We start from the raw sequence: 17,689 nt of genomic DNA on the forward strand, positions 1-17,689 counted from the left end.
GATCTTGAGCTATTTTGTAGTCTTAGTTATGGGAATGTCATTTTTCTTAGGGATACTGAAGTAAATGGAATCCATAGTAGGATAGGTTCCTTATTTAAAACCAGTACTGATAACTTCTTCATTCCCCCAGCCCAATAACCCAGGGAAATCCTTGATGGAAAACCTGTGTATGAAAGCTGTCAATCAATCCATAGGTGAGCCCCACATGTATCCTGGATAGTTAGCAGGGGGAGTAAAGGAAACAAGGTTGGGAGGAATTCAGCCTCACTTCTGTGAGGGTGATGGTTCGGAATGATAAGGACTAATGAATCTGCTCTGAGCCCTGGTTTCTGCCCAACCCAGGACGAGCCATCCGGCATCGGCAGGATTTTGCCAGCATCCTGCTCCTAGACCAGCGTTATTCCCGCCCGTCCATTCTGGCCAAGCTGCCTGGCTGGATCCGAGACCAAGTAGAAATCAAAACTGCATTTGGCCCAGCCTTTGCTACATTGCGGAAGGTAAGTCTTGGCTCTTCCCATTCTCCAGCCTGTTCCCTTTCTTCCCTCCCTATAACCCTTCACTAGAACAGAGGATTGTGAAAGACTTTTGGTATTTTTTTTCCAGTTTCACCGGGAGAAATCCGATCCTTCCTGACAGATGAGCATCGCTCCCTGCTCCACACCTAAGCCTCTTACATTTGTTAGTTCATCTACAGGAGTTGTGACTGCAAAGACAAAACACAGATGGATAAGGGTGGGATCTAACCCCTGCTCTTCTTGGCCTTGGTGTGAAGGCTACAGGACTATTTTATGTTGGTGAAAAACAACTGGACAGCAAGACTTGGAGGACCACCTCCTTAAAGGTAGAAGTTAGAAGCTTGGATTGGGAGCAAAAGACTGAGTTAGAGTGAGTGGGATAGGATGTTGCAGTTTTTGTTTTGCAGCTCTAGACTGGCTCTCAAATGACTGAAAAGTTATGGCGTGAGAAAGATATGAGTTGAATTTCATTTGAGTAAAAGTAGAAAAATTTGTTATTGGCGGAAACATTGGAAAAGGGATTTTTTTTTTTTTTTTTTTGCACTTCATTTTTACTGGGTAGTTCTTGCCTCCCTTCCTACTGCTGTGTTGTGAAACACTGTCCAGACCCAAGATAAAGCTGCCACTAGAGAGTCATAATAGTGGACCCACACAAATTTCTCCTGAAGCACATCTTTGTGTAATATATTTTTAGAGGATTTATGAAGAGATTTAGCTCCAGCCTCCTGCCATCTATCTACCACCTCCCATTTAGTCTTTTTTTCTCACAAAACATTCACTACTTTTGCTCCCCAGACATCACCTCACTTCCCTACCTCCTGAAAAGGGTCCAGGGTTTAAAGGTGCACAATTTCATATTTCCCTTTCAAAGCCAGTGGCAATCACTACCTCCTTTCATTGAAAATAGCGTTTATATGTTAAGGGCTATTGGGCTCCCAGTATGACTATTTTAAACAATCCTATGTCCACTTGTGTATCTTTGTTGTATGGATATCTCTACCTTGGGATATCTGAAGCTTCCCTTTACTATTTACTTACCTGTGTCCCGTCCCCCCCCCACCCCCCGCAAAAAAAGGACCTTGTCTTCCCCAAGAATGGTGAAAAGTGGGGCTTACTTTTACTGTCATGGATTAACATAGTTACAGTGCCTTAATTAAAGAGCACATTTGGTTCATGCTGCTGTGATTCATGTTCATTTTAAGCTCAATGGAAGAGTGAAACATGCAAGTTAAGGAGAGAGAGCCTTAGAGCAGAGGTGATACATGTTTCATCTCCAGGATGAGCTGAGGAACCTTTAATAAGAACCTTTAATAATTAGAGTTAAACTGTAAGGGGATACATATTTCATTTGATTTGGGGCAAGAGTTCAGATGTGCCTTCCAAGGAAAACAGGGGCCTTCCTATGAATCCCATTCATCCTCGTCTTCCTCTCCAGGTGGTTGCTGCAGCATCGGTAAGGGTGGAATTGAATCTGACATTCGGGCAAAGGCTCCTCCAGGTCCTTCCCCAGTGCTTGCCCCAGGTCCTTTCCCTGAGATGCCTTAAAGGAAAAGATTACCAAAGTGAGGGAAGGTTGGGCTGCCTCAGCTTCAAAGAATTTGAAGCAAAAAGAATGAGGATGGATGAATCATGCAAAGGGCCTTGGAAGGAAGTACCCAGGCCCTCACCACAATTGCTTACCTTTGCGCCTCATGACTAGTTTGTTGAAGAGATCTGACATTAGGTCACCACCTTGGCTTGTGGCTCTCACTGTAATACAAAAATTATGGTTAGGACTGGGAGCAAGGGGAGGAGATAGGAAATTTCACAGGGTAATACTTTTCATGATTAGCATTACTTTTTTATCTTCCAAAGGATTATTTGAGCTTCAGACTGTTAGCATCAACAAACAATAATATTGTAACCTAAGTGATTTGTAATAAGTAAAAAGAGAGGCAAAAAGAACAGCTGGGCTTCATATAAGGAAAATTATTCTAACATTTCAGAGCAGAATGGGCTGCCTTGGGAGGGTATTCCTTCAGTGAATATCTCTAAACTGGATGACTATTAGGGGCTTTGGAGTAGAAAGGAATTCCTTTGCATCCTTGATGGCCTCTGAGATCCCTTCTAACTGAATCTGATGAATGAAAATAGATTTTTATGGCATTCTGAAATTGGCTTTTTTTGTTTGGTTTTTGTTTGAGTTTTGAAATGATAGAAGAGCAAGCCGAGACCAGGTCACCCAAGATGCAGTCAGGAACACTGCTCTTGACTTGGGAGAGGGGGCTACAAACACACCATTTTCCACCAACTTTTTCTCTCTTTATCACAGGTCATAAAGCCATCCCCATTCTAAACTCGAATCTCTGTCCCATCCTGAACAATTTTCCCTTTATTGCAGACTATTTTCTGTATGTTTCTTTAATCCTCAGTAAGAACTGGCTTTATACTAATGACTGTTTCTCCTTGGCCTTTCCTCTCCAGTGAAAGCTTCAATCCCCAACCAACTGCTGGAGTTGGAAGACTCCTTGCTTCCAGCATCATTCCCAATCTCAACCTCTCCTTTTATATTCAAAGAATAGACATTTTCTATTCAGTTTGGGTAACAGTGGCAATTACATCCTGTCCCTAGGGCACCTCTTTCCTCAAGAAGTTCAGCATCTGGCTTACTCCTCTCCTCCTAAACTCTTGCCCTGTGAGACATTACCATCCATGCTAATATACCCTCAAACTTCTTTTAAGATCTCGCCATTCCAAAAAATGCTGTTTCCAATACTTCTCCATCTTCCCTATTATTCTTTTACTCTCTCTCTCTTCCCTTACACCTCAGTCCTTCTAAACTAGGAGGAAGCCAGTCTGCAGAAGGCTACTAAGAGGTGGTTCCATAAGGTGAGCCCTGGCCAACAGCAAGAGTCTCTAAAAGCAACGATGGGCAAACAGGTATCTTCACCCATTCTGGATTAGGGGATGACCCAGCACTCTAAAAGGAAAGAAGCCCCGGCCTAGATCAGTGGGAGTCAGGGTGGGCCATACCTTGTTCCTGTTCCTTCTGCTTCTTTTTCTCCAGCTTTCGCTCCTTCACGCTCCGTAGCTTGGCCTTGCCGATACCTCCAGCCTGGCGGATTGACTCTAACAGGGTTGCCCGACCTCCAGAAGGATCCACTACTTCCTTGGGGGGCACTGAAGGAAGGGAAGAGAAGGCAAATTCCAGAATGGACTAGGCAGGCAGGCAGGGGCTTTGGCTTGCAATGACTTCTAGCCTAATCTGTGAAGGAACTACCCCCTTTCCCTTTGCTGTCTAGTAAATGACATGGAAAACTCTGCTCACAAACAGATGGATTCCTGGTATACCAAGAAAGAATTTACTGAAAACTCCTATTCCATAAGTGCTCAGAGATATGGGAATAAGATTAGGATCTATACTGCCCCCTCCCCCCAATGACATCACATAGCTTCTTGTGCCTTTGTTGAGAAAAGGTCATTTTGCCAGAAGAGTGTATGTGTGTGTATCTACAGTACCCAGAGGCTTGCCTTGGCAGGCCTCTCCCTGGTACCTGAAGGGCACGTGCTGCTGCTGTCCTCGCTGGCTGCTGGGGCAGGGATGAGCTGGGGCGGCGGTGGGGGCGGTGGCGCACTGACCAACACTGCAGGGGCTGGTGGAGGAGGTGGAGGTGGTGGTGGAGGCGGCGGGGGTGCTACTGGTGTATCACCATCTAATTCTGAAAATAAAATACCGTTGTATACCCGTGTCAGTTAGGGGCCAGAGAAATAATGTATGAATGACAACCCTTCCTCCTCCTCAGAATACCTGGCTTAAAGGGTTCAGCAAGCTCTGTGTTGAAGGTGGGTAGTTCAGGAATGGTGCCAGGGGCAGAAGGTGCTATGCCAGGGCCTAGGTCAGCACTGTACATGAGGTCATCAGCAATGCCAGGAAGGTCAGGAAGGTAAGATGGCACATCGATCTCAGGTACTTGGCCCAGATCGGGTACATAAAAGTAATTCTCTGCCACCTAAAAGAGCAAGTGGGAAGTGGAGAAATTGATTTGGGGGGGAAGGATGGATTGGTGGGACATACCTGGGCCAGATTATTTCAAGCTGAGATCAAACAAACAGAATGGGCTAAGTGGTTACCCCTTCCTCCCACCAAAAGAAAGCATAACATTGCTTAAATGTATTCATAGTGCTTAACAATTCACAAAGCACTTGCTTCCCACACATGTTCTGATAGTTCTTGGATTTTGAAGCCTCACCTCCAGTACTTTCCCCACCTCTGACATTACCTGCTGCTCCAGCTGCTCCCTTTTGCTGATGGATAAGGGGGCATCAAACAATTTCTCAGTCTCTGTCCCTAATGTCACATGAGTCTTTGTCACAGCCCCAGCCAGAGGGTCCAGAAAGACATACTTTTTGTACCTGAAGAGTAAAGGGTAAACAGTTGGCAATCACCCAAGTGTAGGATAGACTTATCTCCCCTCTTTCCTTCCTCTAGTAGGGTCAGATTTAAATTTTGGGAAAGGGAGGTATAAATAAACAAGGCTCTGCTGGCTCCACAAAACCTTATCATCCCCCCCTCCCTCCAGACATCAGTCCTGCCCCTCCCCTTTGTTTTCCTGCCAGTCATACAGGTTCTCCGTGGTGTTGAAGAGCAGCAAGGAGCTGAGGGAGTTGATGTTGCTGGGAAGGCCACCAAGTCCCTCCTCGGCCTCGTCCTCAGGCTGGGGTCTGGTGCTCACACACACGGGAAAGTACTTCAGCTTTTCCTGAGGATCAAGGGGGTCATGAGAAGTAAGCAAGCCTGGCCCACTCTCACGGACCAGGATGGTATATGGCGACAGCCTGTCACCTGAACTTTTTTAGCACCATGTTTCTAAAGCATTTTAATTTTTACAGAGTAACCCTATAACAAATAAGTATTTCCCCTAAATTATAGATGAAAACTGTACCTGAACTCTTTTTAATGCCAGGTTTCTATAGCATTTTAATTTTTATGGAGTAACCCTATACAAATAAATATTTCCCCTAGATGATAGATGAGAAAATGGAGCCGCAGCAGCTGTTCAGTCACCTGTATCCTTCCCACTCAGCCTGGCTAACCCCTCATCTCCCTACTCTCATCCCCACAGGCCCTCTCCCCCCGGGAGCTGAGACCTGCAGGGCCCTTTCATCTAGGGGTCGGTGCTTGCTCTGGATCTTATGTCGGATGCGCCTCTGAGACCCAGGATCCTCGGCTCCTTCGAAGATGGAGTTGTACTCCTGCAGTCTATCTGGGGCTGGATACTTGGCACTAGAGAACACCTGTGGGGAGACAGGAACTTTCAGGGATGAAAGGCACTCTTTTCCTTTGATGGAAGACCCCCTGGTGAAAAAAAGTGGTAAGGAACACCTTGGAAGGAAGAACTAGGGTGGTTATGAAGTACCATCCTCTGGGCCAAGTCGAGAGGCCCTGAGCTTGCCCAAAAGAAGTCGGGATCTCTGCACTGACACTTGGGGAGCGAAGAGGAAAAAGATGGTAGTGCCTTTTACCTTAATTGCCTTCTTGCTGCCCTTGATTTTCTCGATCTTGGCCTGAGCCAGAGAGACTCTCTCTCCAATGACTTGCAGCTGGCTGCGGCTCATTTCTACTCGTTGGGAAATCCTACCAGGAAGACCAACACTCATGAGTGAGGGGCCATTCCAACGGTGCTATGCCCCAACTTTCTTATGCCCTAGTGTCCCAAGTGAAGGAGCGCATTCTCTGAGAAGACAACTCAGAAGAACCTGTGTGTACTGGAGAACTCCCATCCAATAGGGGTTTTGCAAAAGGACTTCAACAGACTGACATAACTCTAACCCTACAGAACAGATATTCAGAAACACCGGTACCTTCCCTACAGCAGGCAAAATCATAACTAAGGCGGAGGTCACAAGGTTTTCTCACTATTTAGCATCCAGGAAGCTTGAAATGACCCTAAAGGCTTCAACCTCCTTACACCAATTCAAGAGAAGTTCAAACATACCTGTTAAGTGCCTACCTCCCTCTGGTTCATCAAGTATTCCTTGATGTGCATGTGCATTATTGTCATAAATATTTTGTAGAGAAAGTAAGAAATTATGGGTTAGGGTAAGTTACTGATTTTTTTCTTGGTTTTCATTTGAAGGAGGGGGAATTTTAAAAGTCTAGGATTTTTTTCTGAGTGTGATAGCCTTCTCTAGATCCTGCCTAAGGCTTCAAAATTACGTCACCAAGGGTATGTAATCTTTTTTAGTATGGTCTTAAAATACAGTATCAGGAGCAAACAGGGGAAGCTGCCTTTGAGAATGTTTGCTCTCTACAATACCACCATGTTATAGGAGAATAAGATTTTTGGGAGGTTTGAGACAGTATAATTTGAAATAGTATTTTTATGAAATTTTATTCAAATGCAGTAGACCACAGGCTTGTCTAAAGGTAAGGGCTGTTTATTTCTGTCTTTGTATCACCAGTGCTTTGCATATACCAGGCTTTTACTAAATGTTTGAAGAACTAAATTGAATAGCTTTTAATTAGTCAACTTTTTGTTTATACAGCTGTTACTTTAATTTTATTTATGCATGCGAGGAAATTTGAGGCTCAAATAGATTAAGTGACTCGACCTTAAACAGTTCATAAGGACTAGACCCAGAGTCTGTCTCCTAATTAGCTTTCTTTCACTATATTCCCATTTAGAAAGGATTTCATATATTAGGTGGAAAGGGGATATTAAATTATTTCTAAGATCCCTTCTAACTCTAATATCCTATTTTAAACTATGGTATATTTATTGAAAAATCTTTCTCATTATAGTCAGACCCCATATGTCAAGGCAGGAATGAGAGTCAAAACACAAGTATTCTGACTCTTAACAACAGAAATGACCTTGCCCAGCCCCACTCAATCCAAAGAAGGTCCTTGTCTCCCTCCCACCCCTCATACCTATGACCTGTATCCTTCTGGGTCTGGTCTCCTCCACATTAAAGATGTCCTGGGATGAACTCTGCCAACTCCTCAGCATCTAAGTCACCAAAGCCAGTTCCTATTCTGGCACTTCCCAAAAGGTCCTTGACTTTTAAAAATCACTGGCTTCTCTTCCTTCCACTTTTCCCATTTTGTTCTTTCCCATCCCCAGGCAAAGAAAAACTTGAACCTAAGCTCTCTTCACCTTTCCCTCCTGAGCTCTTGGGATAATTAAGAACAATCTGCTAATTATGCAAGCAGCTGATTGAGTATTCTGTAACCTAATGTGCTCCCAAGTGCCAATCATTTGAGAGAGGCAGAAAAAGATGGAGCAGAAGAAGGGGGGGAGGCAAGAAGAAAATAAAGGAAAGCTTTTTATTAATGCCATCTCTACCTCCTTCTTGCATGTCCCCCACTTTCCCTAAAGAAGGTAGCTTTTCCCTCAAAGTTATTAAGTAGGCGTGAAAAAAGGAATAAGTATATAAGTCAGTTGCATCCATGCTGTAAACCAGAGAAATTGCCCTTCCTCTAAGCCCCAATACATACGTCCCTTGACATATAAGTCCTACAAGGTAGATGTCTACACTGGAACCATAGGGTTAGGCCTAATTTCTGTTAAGTGAAACTGGGAGGAGATGGTTGTTGGAAAATAAAGAGCTAGAAGAAAAGAGGAAGCTATTGGAGGCAGGACAGAGAAAAGATTAGAAGAGACAGAAGTCTGTGGAGAGAGTTGTAATTCCTTCAGTCTCTCTGAAAATCTCTGCTGTCACATTTTCTAGGCTCCAATTCACCTGGTTGGAATGAGGGCAGAGCAAAGAGTTCCTACCTAAACCAGAGAAAGGAAAATCTGTTGTCAGAGGTGGAAAAAAGGGAAACATTAAAATAGGATTAAGAAAATTCATTTGGTTCAAAAATTCTCTCCTTCCTTTGCATCTGTCTTTGTCCTCATAACTACTAAGTCCTAGAAGCTTGGGGGCTAGAAATTGGAAACAGTTTATATGTTAAGATAATAAGGGAATCTAGGGAAGACACTATCAGATCAAGGAGAAAATCTCCAACTCAAAAAACATGAACATCCAGATCCATGTTATCTTTTCTGAAACTAGATGTGATATCTTGCCCACTCTCTGATGATCTCAGGATTATAGATTTAAAGTTAAAAAGGATCTTAGAAATCATCAATTGCTACCCCCTTAATTTTACATATGAGGAAAATGAAAGGTTAAAGTAACTTGTAGAGCTAGGAATATAAATCTTTTCATTACTAGTCTACATTTATGTGTCTTATCTTCCTAACTAGATTGGAAAAGAAAGTATCTTACACTTTTCTTTCATATATACCTGACAATACCTACCAAAGTGCTGGACACATAGCAAATACTCAATAAATATTTGTTGAGTTGACCTGACTGCAGAATATGTCAATTCTTGATAGAGAAGGGTCTGGTGTTTTGAGTCTGCTCTTTGAGGGCAGGAATTGTTTCATTTTTGTCTTCAAAAAAGTGCCAAAATGCTTAAAGATGATTGTTGATGTACTGGACTGGACACAGAGTAAAAAAAAAAAAAAAAAAAGGCAAACCCAAACAAAACTAAACTAAAGATGCTAGCAAAAATTCAAATGTCTTCTTTAGAAGATGACAAACATTAAGTCATGGCCATATTTGACAGATTTTTTTCCCCTAATCTTATCTATGTCCATTCCCGAAACTGAAAGTTCCATGACAGCAAGGCTGATGTTCTTCCCCTCACTCTAATCCCTTCCTAGGATTTGGGAGAGAGTGAGAAAGTGAAGTCTCTGAGGATGGATGGCTTTTTCAAGAAGTTGTGAAGGGAAGGAAAGCTAGCAGGGCGGTAGGATCTCATCAGAATTTTTAAGGATGGGGATGAAAGGTGTGCTTGTAGGCAGGGAACCAGAAAACAGGAAGAGACTTAAGATTAAAAACAATGTGAGGACGATATGCAGGACCAAAGTTTAAAATACGACAGGCTCCTGGTCAAAATAGAGTATATCTAATAAAGGAAGGTAAAATTTTCTGATGCCTGATGACTTGAAAATCTAACTAAATTTTTATATACACCAAGTTAGATATTATAAAGAATAATCTGCAATAAAGGATGCATAGCAGCTCCAGGAACTTTTAGGAGACAAAAATCCAAGAAAGAAGCATTATTAATTCAAAAGTGGCAAATCTGACCTTATCACTGAGACCTGATGTGACAGAATGAATGATTCTGGATGAATATGCCTTTTGAGGGATGGAATAGCAATGTATATGAAATATTCTCAAGTGAGGAAATCCAGGAGTAGAAGGAAGAAAGCATGTCAAAAATTACTAGATAAAAAATAGTGGAGGGAGAATCAGAAGTTTTTTCATAAAAGTATACCTCAACAAATCAAAGATCAACTATATGACAAGTTGAGATAAATGATGCAATAGAGAAACTGAATCACACACTCACCACAGAGAAACAGAGGCAAAGGGCTTGGAGTTCAAAAGACCTGTGTGACTGAGCAAATCACTTAATTCCTATTGGCCTCAGTTCCTTATCAGTAAAATGGGGACATGCTGAGAAATGGCAAGACATTCCAGTAGTCTTGCCACTCCAGCAGTCTTGTTAAGTTTTGGACAGGACCAACAGAACAACAAAGGGAAATCCAATCATCCAAACATCTGCTCTCTTTGCCAAAAGCACAGCAACAAGTTCTTGATTTGCTTTAATCGAGGTAAGAATGACAATTTCATCCTTCTAATGGTAAAGGAACCAATAAGGGGAAATTATAATCTAAATCTGAATCTCACTAACACTACTATGCCATGGGTGAAACAAGGATGCCCATTATCACCAGTTATTCAATATTGTAATAGAAATGCTGGTTTTAGCAATAAGAAAAGAAAAAGAAACTAAAAGAATTAGAATAAGCAATGAGGTATTTATCATTCTTTGCAGATATGATAATATACTTAGAGAATCCTAGAAAATCATCTAAAAACTTATTTGAAACAACAGCTTTAGCAAAGTTGCAGGATATAAAATAAACCCACATAAATTATCAGCATTTCTATACTGACAAAACCCATCAGCAAAAGAAAGAGAAATTCCATTTTAAAATAACTGTAAGCAAAATAAAGTACTTGGGAGTCTACCTGCCAAGACAAACCCAAGAACTATATGAACACAATTATAAAACATTTCTCACACAAATAAAGTCGGATCTAAACAACTGGAAAAATATCAATTGCTCATTGGTTGGCCAAGCTAGTGTTTTTAATTTTTTTTTTTATTAAAGCTTTTTATTTTTCAAAACACATGCATGGACAGTTCTTTAACATTAGCTCTTACAAAACCTTATGTTCCAATTTTCCCTCCCTTTACCCATGTCCTCTCCTAGATGGCAAGTAGACCAATGTATGTTAAACATGGTAGAAATATATGTTAAATCCAATATATGCACACAAATTTATACAATTATTGTGCTGCACAAGGAAAATCAATCAAACCAGTAAAAAAAAAAAAAAAAAAAAAAAAAAAAAAAAAAGCAGCATCAAAATAAAATGCAAGTAAGCAACAATGAAAAAAAGTGAAAATGCTATGTTGTGCACCACACTCAGTTCCTTCCCACAGGCCTCTCTCTGGGTGTAGATGGCTCTCTTCGTTACTGGACAATTGGAACTGGTTTGAATCACCTCACTGTTGAAAAGAGCCACATCCATCAGAATTAATCATTATACAGTCTTGTTGTTGCCGTGTATAATGATCTTCTGGTCCTGCTCATTTCACTCAGCATCAGTTCATGTGAGTCTCTCCAGGCCTTTCTGAAATCATCCTGTTGGTTTTTTCTTACAGAACAATAATATTCCATAACACTTACATACCACAGTTTATTCAGCCATTCTCCAATTGATGGGCATCCACTCAGTTTGCAGTTTCTTTTGGCTGAGCTAATGTAATAAAAATGACAATTCTGCCTAAATTGGTCCTTGTTCAGTACCATAACAATTTAACTACCAAAACATTATTTTATTGAACTAGAAAAAAATAACAAAATTCATCTGGAAGATCAAAAGGTCAAGAACATCAGGGAATTAAGGGAAAAAAAAATACAAAGGAAGATGGCTTAGCAGTACCAAACCTAAAACTATTATAAAGCAGCAGTCATCAAAACCATTTGGTACTGGCTAACAAATAGAGTGGTGGATCAGTGGAATAGATACACATGACACAATAGTCAAGGATTATAGTAATCTAGTATTTGATAAACTCACAAACTACAGCTTCTGGGATAAGAACTCACAAAATTGATGGAAAAACAATACGTAAGAAACTTGGCATAAGCCTATAGTTCATACCCCATATCAAAATAAGGTCAAAATGGATATATGATTTGGACATAAAGGATAATGCCATAAACAAATTTGGTGAACAAGGGATGATTTACCTATCAGATCTTTGGAGAAGGGAGGAATTTATGACCAAAGAAAAACTAGAGAACATTATGAAAGGCAAAATGAACAATTTTGATTAAAAAGTCTTTGTACAAATAAAACTAACAGAAACAAGATTGAAAGGGAAGTACAAAGCTGGGAAAAAATCTGTACAGCCAGCATTTCTGATAAAGGATTCATTTCTAAAATATATAAAGAACAATGCCAAATTTATAACAATATAAGTCATTCCCCAATTGATAAATGGTCAAAGGGTATGAACAGACAATTTTCAGATGACAAAATTAAAGCCTTTTATGGTCATATGAAAAAAATGCTCTAAATCACTTAGAGAAATACAAATTAAAACAACTCTTAGGTACCCCCTCACACCTCTCAGATTGGCTAAGATGACAGAAAAAGATGATAAATTGTGGAGGGGATATGGGAAAACTGGAAAACTAATACATTTTTAATGAAGTTGAGAAATGATTCAACCATTCTGGGGAACAATTTGGAACTCTGCCCAAAGGGCTATAAAGTTGTGCATATCCTTTGACCTAACAGTGTCATTACTGGATCTGTATCCCAAGGAAATCATAAAAGAGAGAAAAGGACTCACATGTGCAAAAATGTTCGTAGCAGCTCTTTTTGTGATAGCAAAGAATTGGAAAATAAGTAGATGCCTGTCAACTGGAGAATAGCTGAATACATTGTATAATATGAAGGTAAAAGAATATTATTGTGTTATAAAAAATAATGAATAAGCTGATTTTAGAAAGGCCTGAAAAGATTTATATGAATTGATGCTGAGCGAAACAAGCAGGACCAGGAATATATTGTACACAATAAATGCAAGAATGGGAGATGATCAACTATGAGAAACTATGATCCATGGCAATCTCAACAGACTTTGGAAAGAAAATGCCATCTGCATCCAGAAAAAGAACTATGAGACCGAATGTAAATCAACACATGCTATGTTCACTTCCTTTTTCTATTTTTTATCTCTCCCATGGTTTTCCCCTTTTACTCTGATTTTTCTCTCCCAACATGATTCATAAAGCAATGTTTTGTTAAAAATAAAAATAAAAACAAAAAACCCCACTACTATGCCATAAACTACCACAATGCCTGGCTTGTTGATTAACCAAAGGGCAGAAAATAGAAGATGAATATAAAAAAGTAGCATAATATTATGAGACCCTAAGAAAGGGAAGCTGGTTGTAGAGGTAAAAACAATGGAAATCTTGGGAGGACATGACCTACAATTTGTGACAGAGAAAAGGAAACCTAGCTATAGGTTGACAGATACTCTTGATTTTGAAAAAGAAAATGTCAAAGTTCAGAGGAAATAAGAATTCTACAAGGGAGGTCATCTAAGAAGGGATAACTTTCAAGAATTAAATTCTTAAGACACAAAAGGAAATAATTCCAAGAAGAAGGGAAAGTGGAAGTTGTCAAAAGAGATAGATGTAGATGCACAGAAATCTTGCCAACTATAAAATGTGTATAAGAAATGAAAGGACTATTGCCTCTTGGACAAAATATAAACGCCTATGTTTAGCCTTGACTTGGCCCTATATTTTTAGGCTCACTGTACATTACTCCCCTTCCTATATGCTGCAATTTAGCCTGGGAGTAGGGCAGTTAGGAGAAGATGAATACTAATAAGTGGAATAGTATTGTAAGAATAGGACAATCAGGACATCAGCTTAGAATGAGCTGAAGCTATCAAGGAAGGAAACAGAAAGCAGAAAGGGTGATTTTTAATAAAAGCTGTATTAGGGGAAAGAGGAGGATCAAAGAAGTAATGTGGCTAAGGGTGACTAGGATGATAGTGACAAGAGAGAAGTTTATTTGAAATTTAAAGCCCCTCAAAACCTGGATCCAATCTATTTTTGCAGCCAAAATGGCCTCCTTACTATTCCTCACAGATAATAATACCATTTCCCATCTCTATGCTTTTGTTCTTCTGTTCTTTTCATCTGGAATGCATTAAAATCTCCAGTTTCTTTCAAAGAGCAATATAAGTATGTGTTTCTCCATAAGACCTTTTCTAATCCCCATAACCTTTCCTCCTCAAAATTATTTTGTATTTCTTTATTTTGAATATATTTATGGTACAGAGAAAAGAGCACTGATCTAGTTAGAGGACCAAAGTTCAAATCTTCTCTCTTGGGTTTATTACATGGGTTACTTTGGACAAAATATAGCACTGGAGCCTAAGTTCCCTCATTACACTGACTTGAAGATCCCCTTTCAGGACTTCTTAAACTTTTTCCACTCTCAAACTCTTTTTGCCAGAAAAATTTTTATGTGATGCTGGGTATTAAAGTATATAAAAGAAGCACACAAATCAAACATTTACTGATAATAAATCATAATTCTGTGACCCCCACACTTACTTAGAAGACCCCATATGGTGTAGCAAACCACAGTTTAAGAAGCTAACTTAGATCAGTGTCTCCCCTGACGATGCAAATTTGATTTTAGTCTTTGTATCCTCAGTGCCCAACAGAAAAGGTGCTTAATAAATGTTTGCTGCTTGACTGACTGAAAAAGGAAAAAATGTCCTCATTTTCAGGAAAGGCAACAGAGTGCAAACTGCAGGACTATGAATGTGATTCCAATTTCTGGAAAAAGTCTAGAATTGATTATTGAAGAGATGGGCAGTAAACAGAACAACTTTATTTTCCTTCCTGACAGAGAAATCACACTAATGGTTCAGGGAATATTGTAGATATGATTTGCCCAGATTTCAGCAAAGCATTTGATACAAGTATCTCATGTTATTCTTATGGAAAAGATGAGAACATAGACTAGATGACAATATAATTACATAGAACCGGTTGAATGACAATGGTTGGCATCAGCTTGGTAATTTATCTTCAATGACGTGCCCCGGGGATCAATGCTTGTCCCTGTGCTGTTGGACATTTTTATCAACGACAAAGAAAGGCACAGATGGCATGCTTATCAAATTTTCATGACACAAGGCTGGGAGAGATAGTAACTTGCTGAAGGTCAAAGTCAGGATTGAAAGGGAACTTGACAGGTTAGAATATTGAGCTTAATCTAATCATGTGAAATTTAACAAGGATAAATAGAAAGCCTTACACCGAGGTTAAACAAAAAAACTCACAACAACTCAATTTCATAAGCATAAGATAAAGCAACCATGGGCAGGCAGTAGTCTTATCTGTCCTATGTATATGTGTCTGTACATATGTGTATGTGTGTATGTGTATCCACGTATATATATCTCCCCTTATCCCCAAATACACAGCTGCCATCTTGCTCAGGTTCCCATTGTCTCTTACCTGTACTACTTACTACAACAGCCTCCTATTGGTCTTCCTGACTTAAAGCTATCCCCTTTCCAAACTAACCTCTGCACAGCTGCCAAAATGACCATACTAACCCCTGCTCAAGAGGCTCCGTGGCTCCCTCCCGCCTCCAGAATCAAATACAAACTCTGGTTTGGCATTTAAAGCCTTTTAAACCCTGACTCAAGCTTGCTTTCCAGCCCATGAATTTTATCCATATACACTAGGGTCTTGCTGAACTGGCCTCCGCCAGTAGTTCTCCATGCAGACTGTTCCACCTTCGGTCTCTGCCTTTATTCTATGCTCTCTCCTCCCCTTTGTCTAACAGAATGCCTCCCTTGCTCCAAGGGTCAGGTCAAGTACCACCTTCTACTCTCAGCTCTCCCCTCAACCTCCAGGCTCTTTTCCCCCCACAGATGGTGCACAGAGCATTTATTGGACCCCTTAATCCCACCTCAAGGGCTAATGGCCTCCCCTCCTTCTTTGGGAAATTAGTTTACTTTGCATATAGTTGATGTATCTGCCTGTGTTCAGGGAACCCTGCTTACCTGCTGAAGATGTCACCAGATACCTTCTGGAGGTACTGTAAGGCATCTGCCACTTGCTGAATTGCCTCTTCTCTTCGAAGATCTGGCTGGATCAGGGGCACAGAATAGGCCTGGCCCTCCAGGTAGTGGGACTGAGCCATGGTCGTCATGGTGCCTGTGGGAGAGGGGGAAAGTGAGATCTGCTCCATCCCCTCCGAAGTTCCTTACCCGCAGGGGGGAGCAAGGCAAGCTGGGGAGAATCTGGTATTGCTCTCACAACTAGGGAGTCCAGGCTAGTCCAATGGGCCAGAGAACGCTTCGGACCTTAGAAGTTCCTTACAGGCAGGGGGCAGCGAGGCAAGCTGGGGAGAATCTGGTATTGCTCTCACAACTAGGGAGTCCAGGCTAGTCCAATGGGCCAGAGAACGCTTCGGACCTTAGAAGTTCCTTACAGGCAGGGGGCAGCGAGGCAAGCTGGGGAGAATTATACCATTCTCAGTACCCCCACAACCAGCGAGTCCCGAGAGCGCTTCACACCTTAGAGCCGCTGCTAAGAACGCGAGCCTGGGGGCGACGGAGGGAGCCCGCCTTTTGCATGCCCTCTCTGGCTTGGCCCGGAAACCAAGGCCTGGGCCGGGGGCGGCTCGGATTGGCTCGGGCGATGCGGGGCTGCAGGCGGGAAAGCAGGGCGAGCGTGCCAGGCCTGGCGGTGATGGGGGCGGGGGAGGGGAGCAACACTGCGGGAAATTTCGAGGCACCGGCGGAGTCTATTTATATTTGGTTTAATTAGCTCGGCTCCCCGGCGCCGCTGGAGCACAATCACGCCGCAGACGGCGCTGATTTGATTGGCAAGAGAAGTGCCAGGCGGAATATTAAGGCGAGGGCCGCTATAAATAGGCCTAATCACGATCCTAGCCCCGGAAGGGGCAAGGAGGGCGTTCATCAGCCCCGCTTCCCAGCCTGCGGCCCAGGAATGGCGCGGGGCAGGAAGGGGGCTGGGGTGGGGGAGCGGCCAGGGCAAGGGGGCCATGCCCGCCTCCCCCGCTCTGCGGGTTGGCCGAGGCCCGGGTGCTCATGCTTTCCTCCTCCCGCCACAGCCCCTCGGGGTGTTTAGAAGAGGCTGCCTGGGCTCCCGTGGGGGTCTCGCCCCGCGCGCAGGGCCTGCGGACGCGGAAGCCTCCGAGAGCCCCCGGCCTCGCTCTCCCTCCCGCCCCGCCCGGCCCCGCCTCTCCGGGGGCTCAGAGCTCCAGCCGCAAGGGGAAGGAGGTTCAGCGGGACCAAAGGCGGGGGTCCCCCACGGCACGTTACGTCACTAAGAGCTGGACCAGTAGGGGCACTCCTACCCAGCGGGCTCCAAAGGAGAGATGGGGTTGGCCGTCCGAGGACACCGTAGTTGCAGGCCCAGCCGGATCACAGGGAACATTCCCCGACGGGGGGGGGGAGGAGTCTGCACAGTCACGCGAACGCCTGGAAGACAGACGGGGCAGGCTTCCGGGAGTGGGGGCGGCGCCTTTCTTCCCGAGTCCCGGTCCTGGGCTGCCCTGGCCAGGCTCGGTCTCTGGGGGACGGAAAGCGTCACGGTGTCCTCTGGTGCCTCTCGTGCCCCTCTCCCCACAAAGGAATCCCCTTCCCGCCCCCGAGACTCTGCCTCACCCCCCCAGCTTGGCCCAGGCCCCGCGGCCGCTCCTCTGGACTTGGACGCCCCCCCCGGCCGCCGGGTCCTAGCGCCGTCCCAACCTAGGGTGAGCGCGGGAGCTTCCCTCTCTGCGAGCCCCCGGGCTCTCCCGAATCTCTGAGGCCCTGGGCTCCTTCCCTCCCTAGGACCGCTTCCGGGTCTGCCCCTCTTCCTTCCCGAAACCCGCCCTGGTGGCGGCGACTCCCGCGGCCCGACCCCCACGCTCACGGGCCTAACTGACCCGCGGGCCCCTGCTGTCTTTTCTTGTGGGGCCTGCGGGACTCGGGA

General features: G+C 43.2%; 2 protein-coding genes across 7 annotated transcripts in view; one reads left to right on the forward strand and one right to left on the reverse strand.

Annotated features, from left to right (window-relative positions):
- Nucleotides 1-8,299, forward strand: part of DDX11 (DEAD/H-box helicase 11) — a 38,896-nt gene extending 30,597 nt beyond the window's left edge. For 2 of the 3 annotated variants that reach the window (XM_012550789.3, XM_031939364.1), the window contains 3 exons: nucleotides 131-194; nucleotides 343-497; nucleotides 604-1,689. In XM_012550789.3, the coding sequence (XP_012406243.1) occupies nucleotides 131-194; nucleotides 343-497; nucleotides 604-633 (249 nt within the window). In that variant the 3' untranslated portion in view covers nucleotides 634-1,689. Of the gene's footprint in view, nucleotides 1-130; nucleotides 195-342; nucleotides 498-603; nucleotides 1,690-5,617 lie in introns of those variants that run through there. The other variant, XR_002770458.2, reaches the window with a different exon arrangement.
- On the reverse strand, nucleotides 1,788-17,398 carry WASHC1 (WASH complex subunit 1). Of its 4 annotated transcripts, XM_012550800.3 has the most exons (12): nucleotides 17,380-17,398; nucleotides 17,070-17,284; nucleotides 15,748-15,901; nucleotides 6,018-6,129; nucleotides 5,643-5,789; nucleotides 5,118-5,254; nucleotides 4,775-4,907; nucleotides 4,303-4,504; nucleotides 4,049-4,213; nucleotides 3,528-3,674; nucleotides 2,196-2,264; nucleotides 1,788-2,055 (listed from the first exon to the last, which is right to left on the reverse strand). In XM_012550800.3, exons 3-12 carry the CDS (start codon nucleotides 15,894-15,896, stop codon nucleotides 1,916-1,918), a joined length of 1,401 nt encoding a protein of 466 aa, XP_012406254.1. In that variant the 5' UTR covers nucleotides 15,897-15,901; nucleotides 17,070-17,284; nucleotides 17,380-17,398; the 3' UTR covers nucleotides 1,788-1,915. The 4 variants fall into 4 exon arrangements, with proteins under 4 accessions (XP_012406254.1, XP_012406253.1, XP_012406256.1 ...); XM_012550799.3 differs by lacking the exon at nucleotides 17,380-17,398 and having other exon boundaries at nucleotides 17,070-17,365; XM_012550802.3 differs by lacking the exons at nucleotides 17,070-17,284; nucleotides 17,380-17,398 and adding an exon at nucleotides 16,264-17,003.
- Nucleotides 17,399-17,689: the final 291 nt, after the last annotated feature.

The sequence above is a fragment of the Sarcophilus harrisii genome, chromosome 5, assembly GCF_902635505.1.
Source record: "Sarcophilus harrisii chromosome 5, mSarHar1.11, whole genome shotgun sequence".
Classification (NCBI taxonomy): domain Eukaryota; kingdom Metazoa; phylum Chordata; class Mammalia; order Dasyuromorphia; family Dasyuridae; genus Sarcophilus; species Sarcophilus harrisii.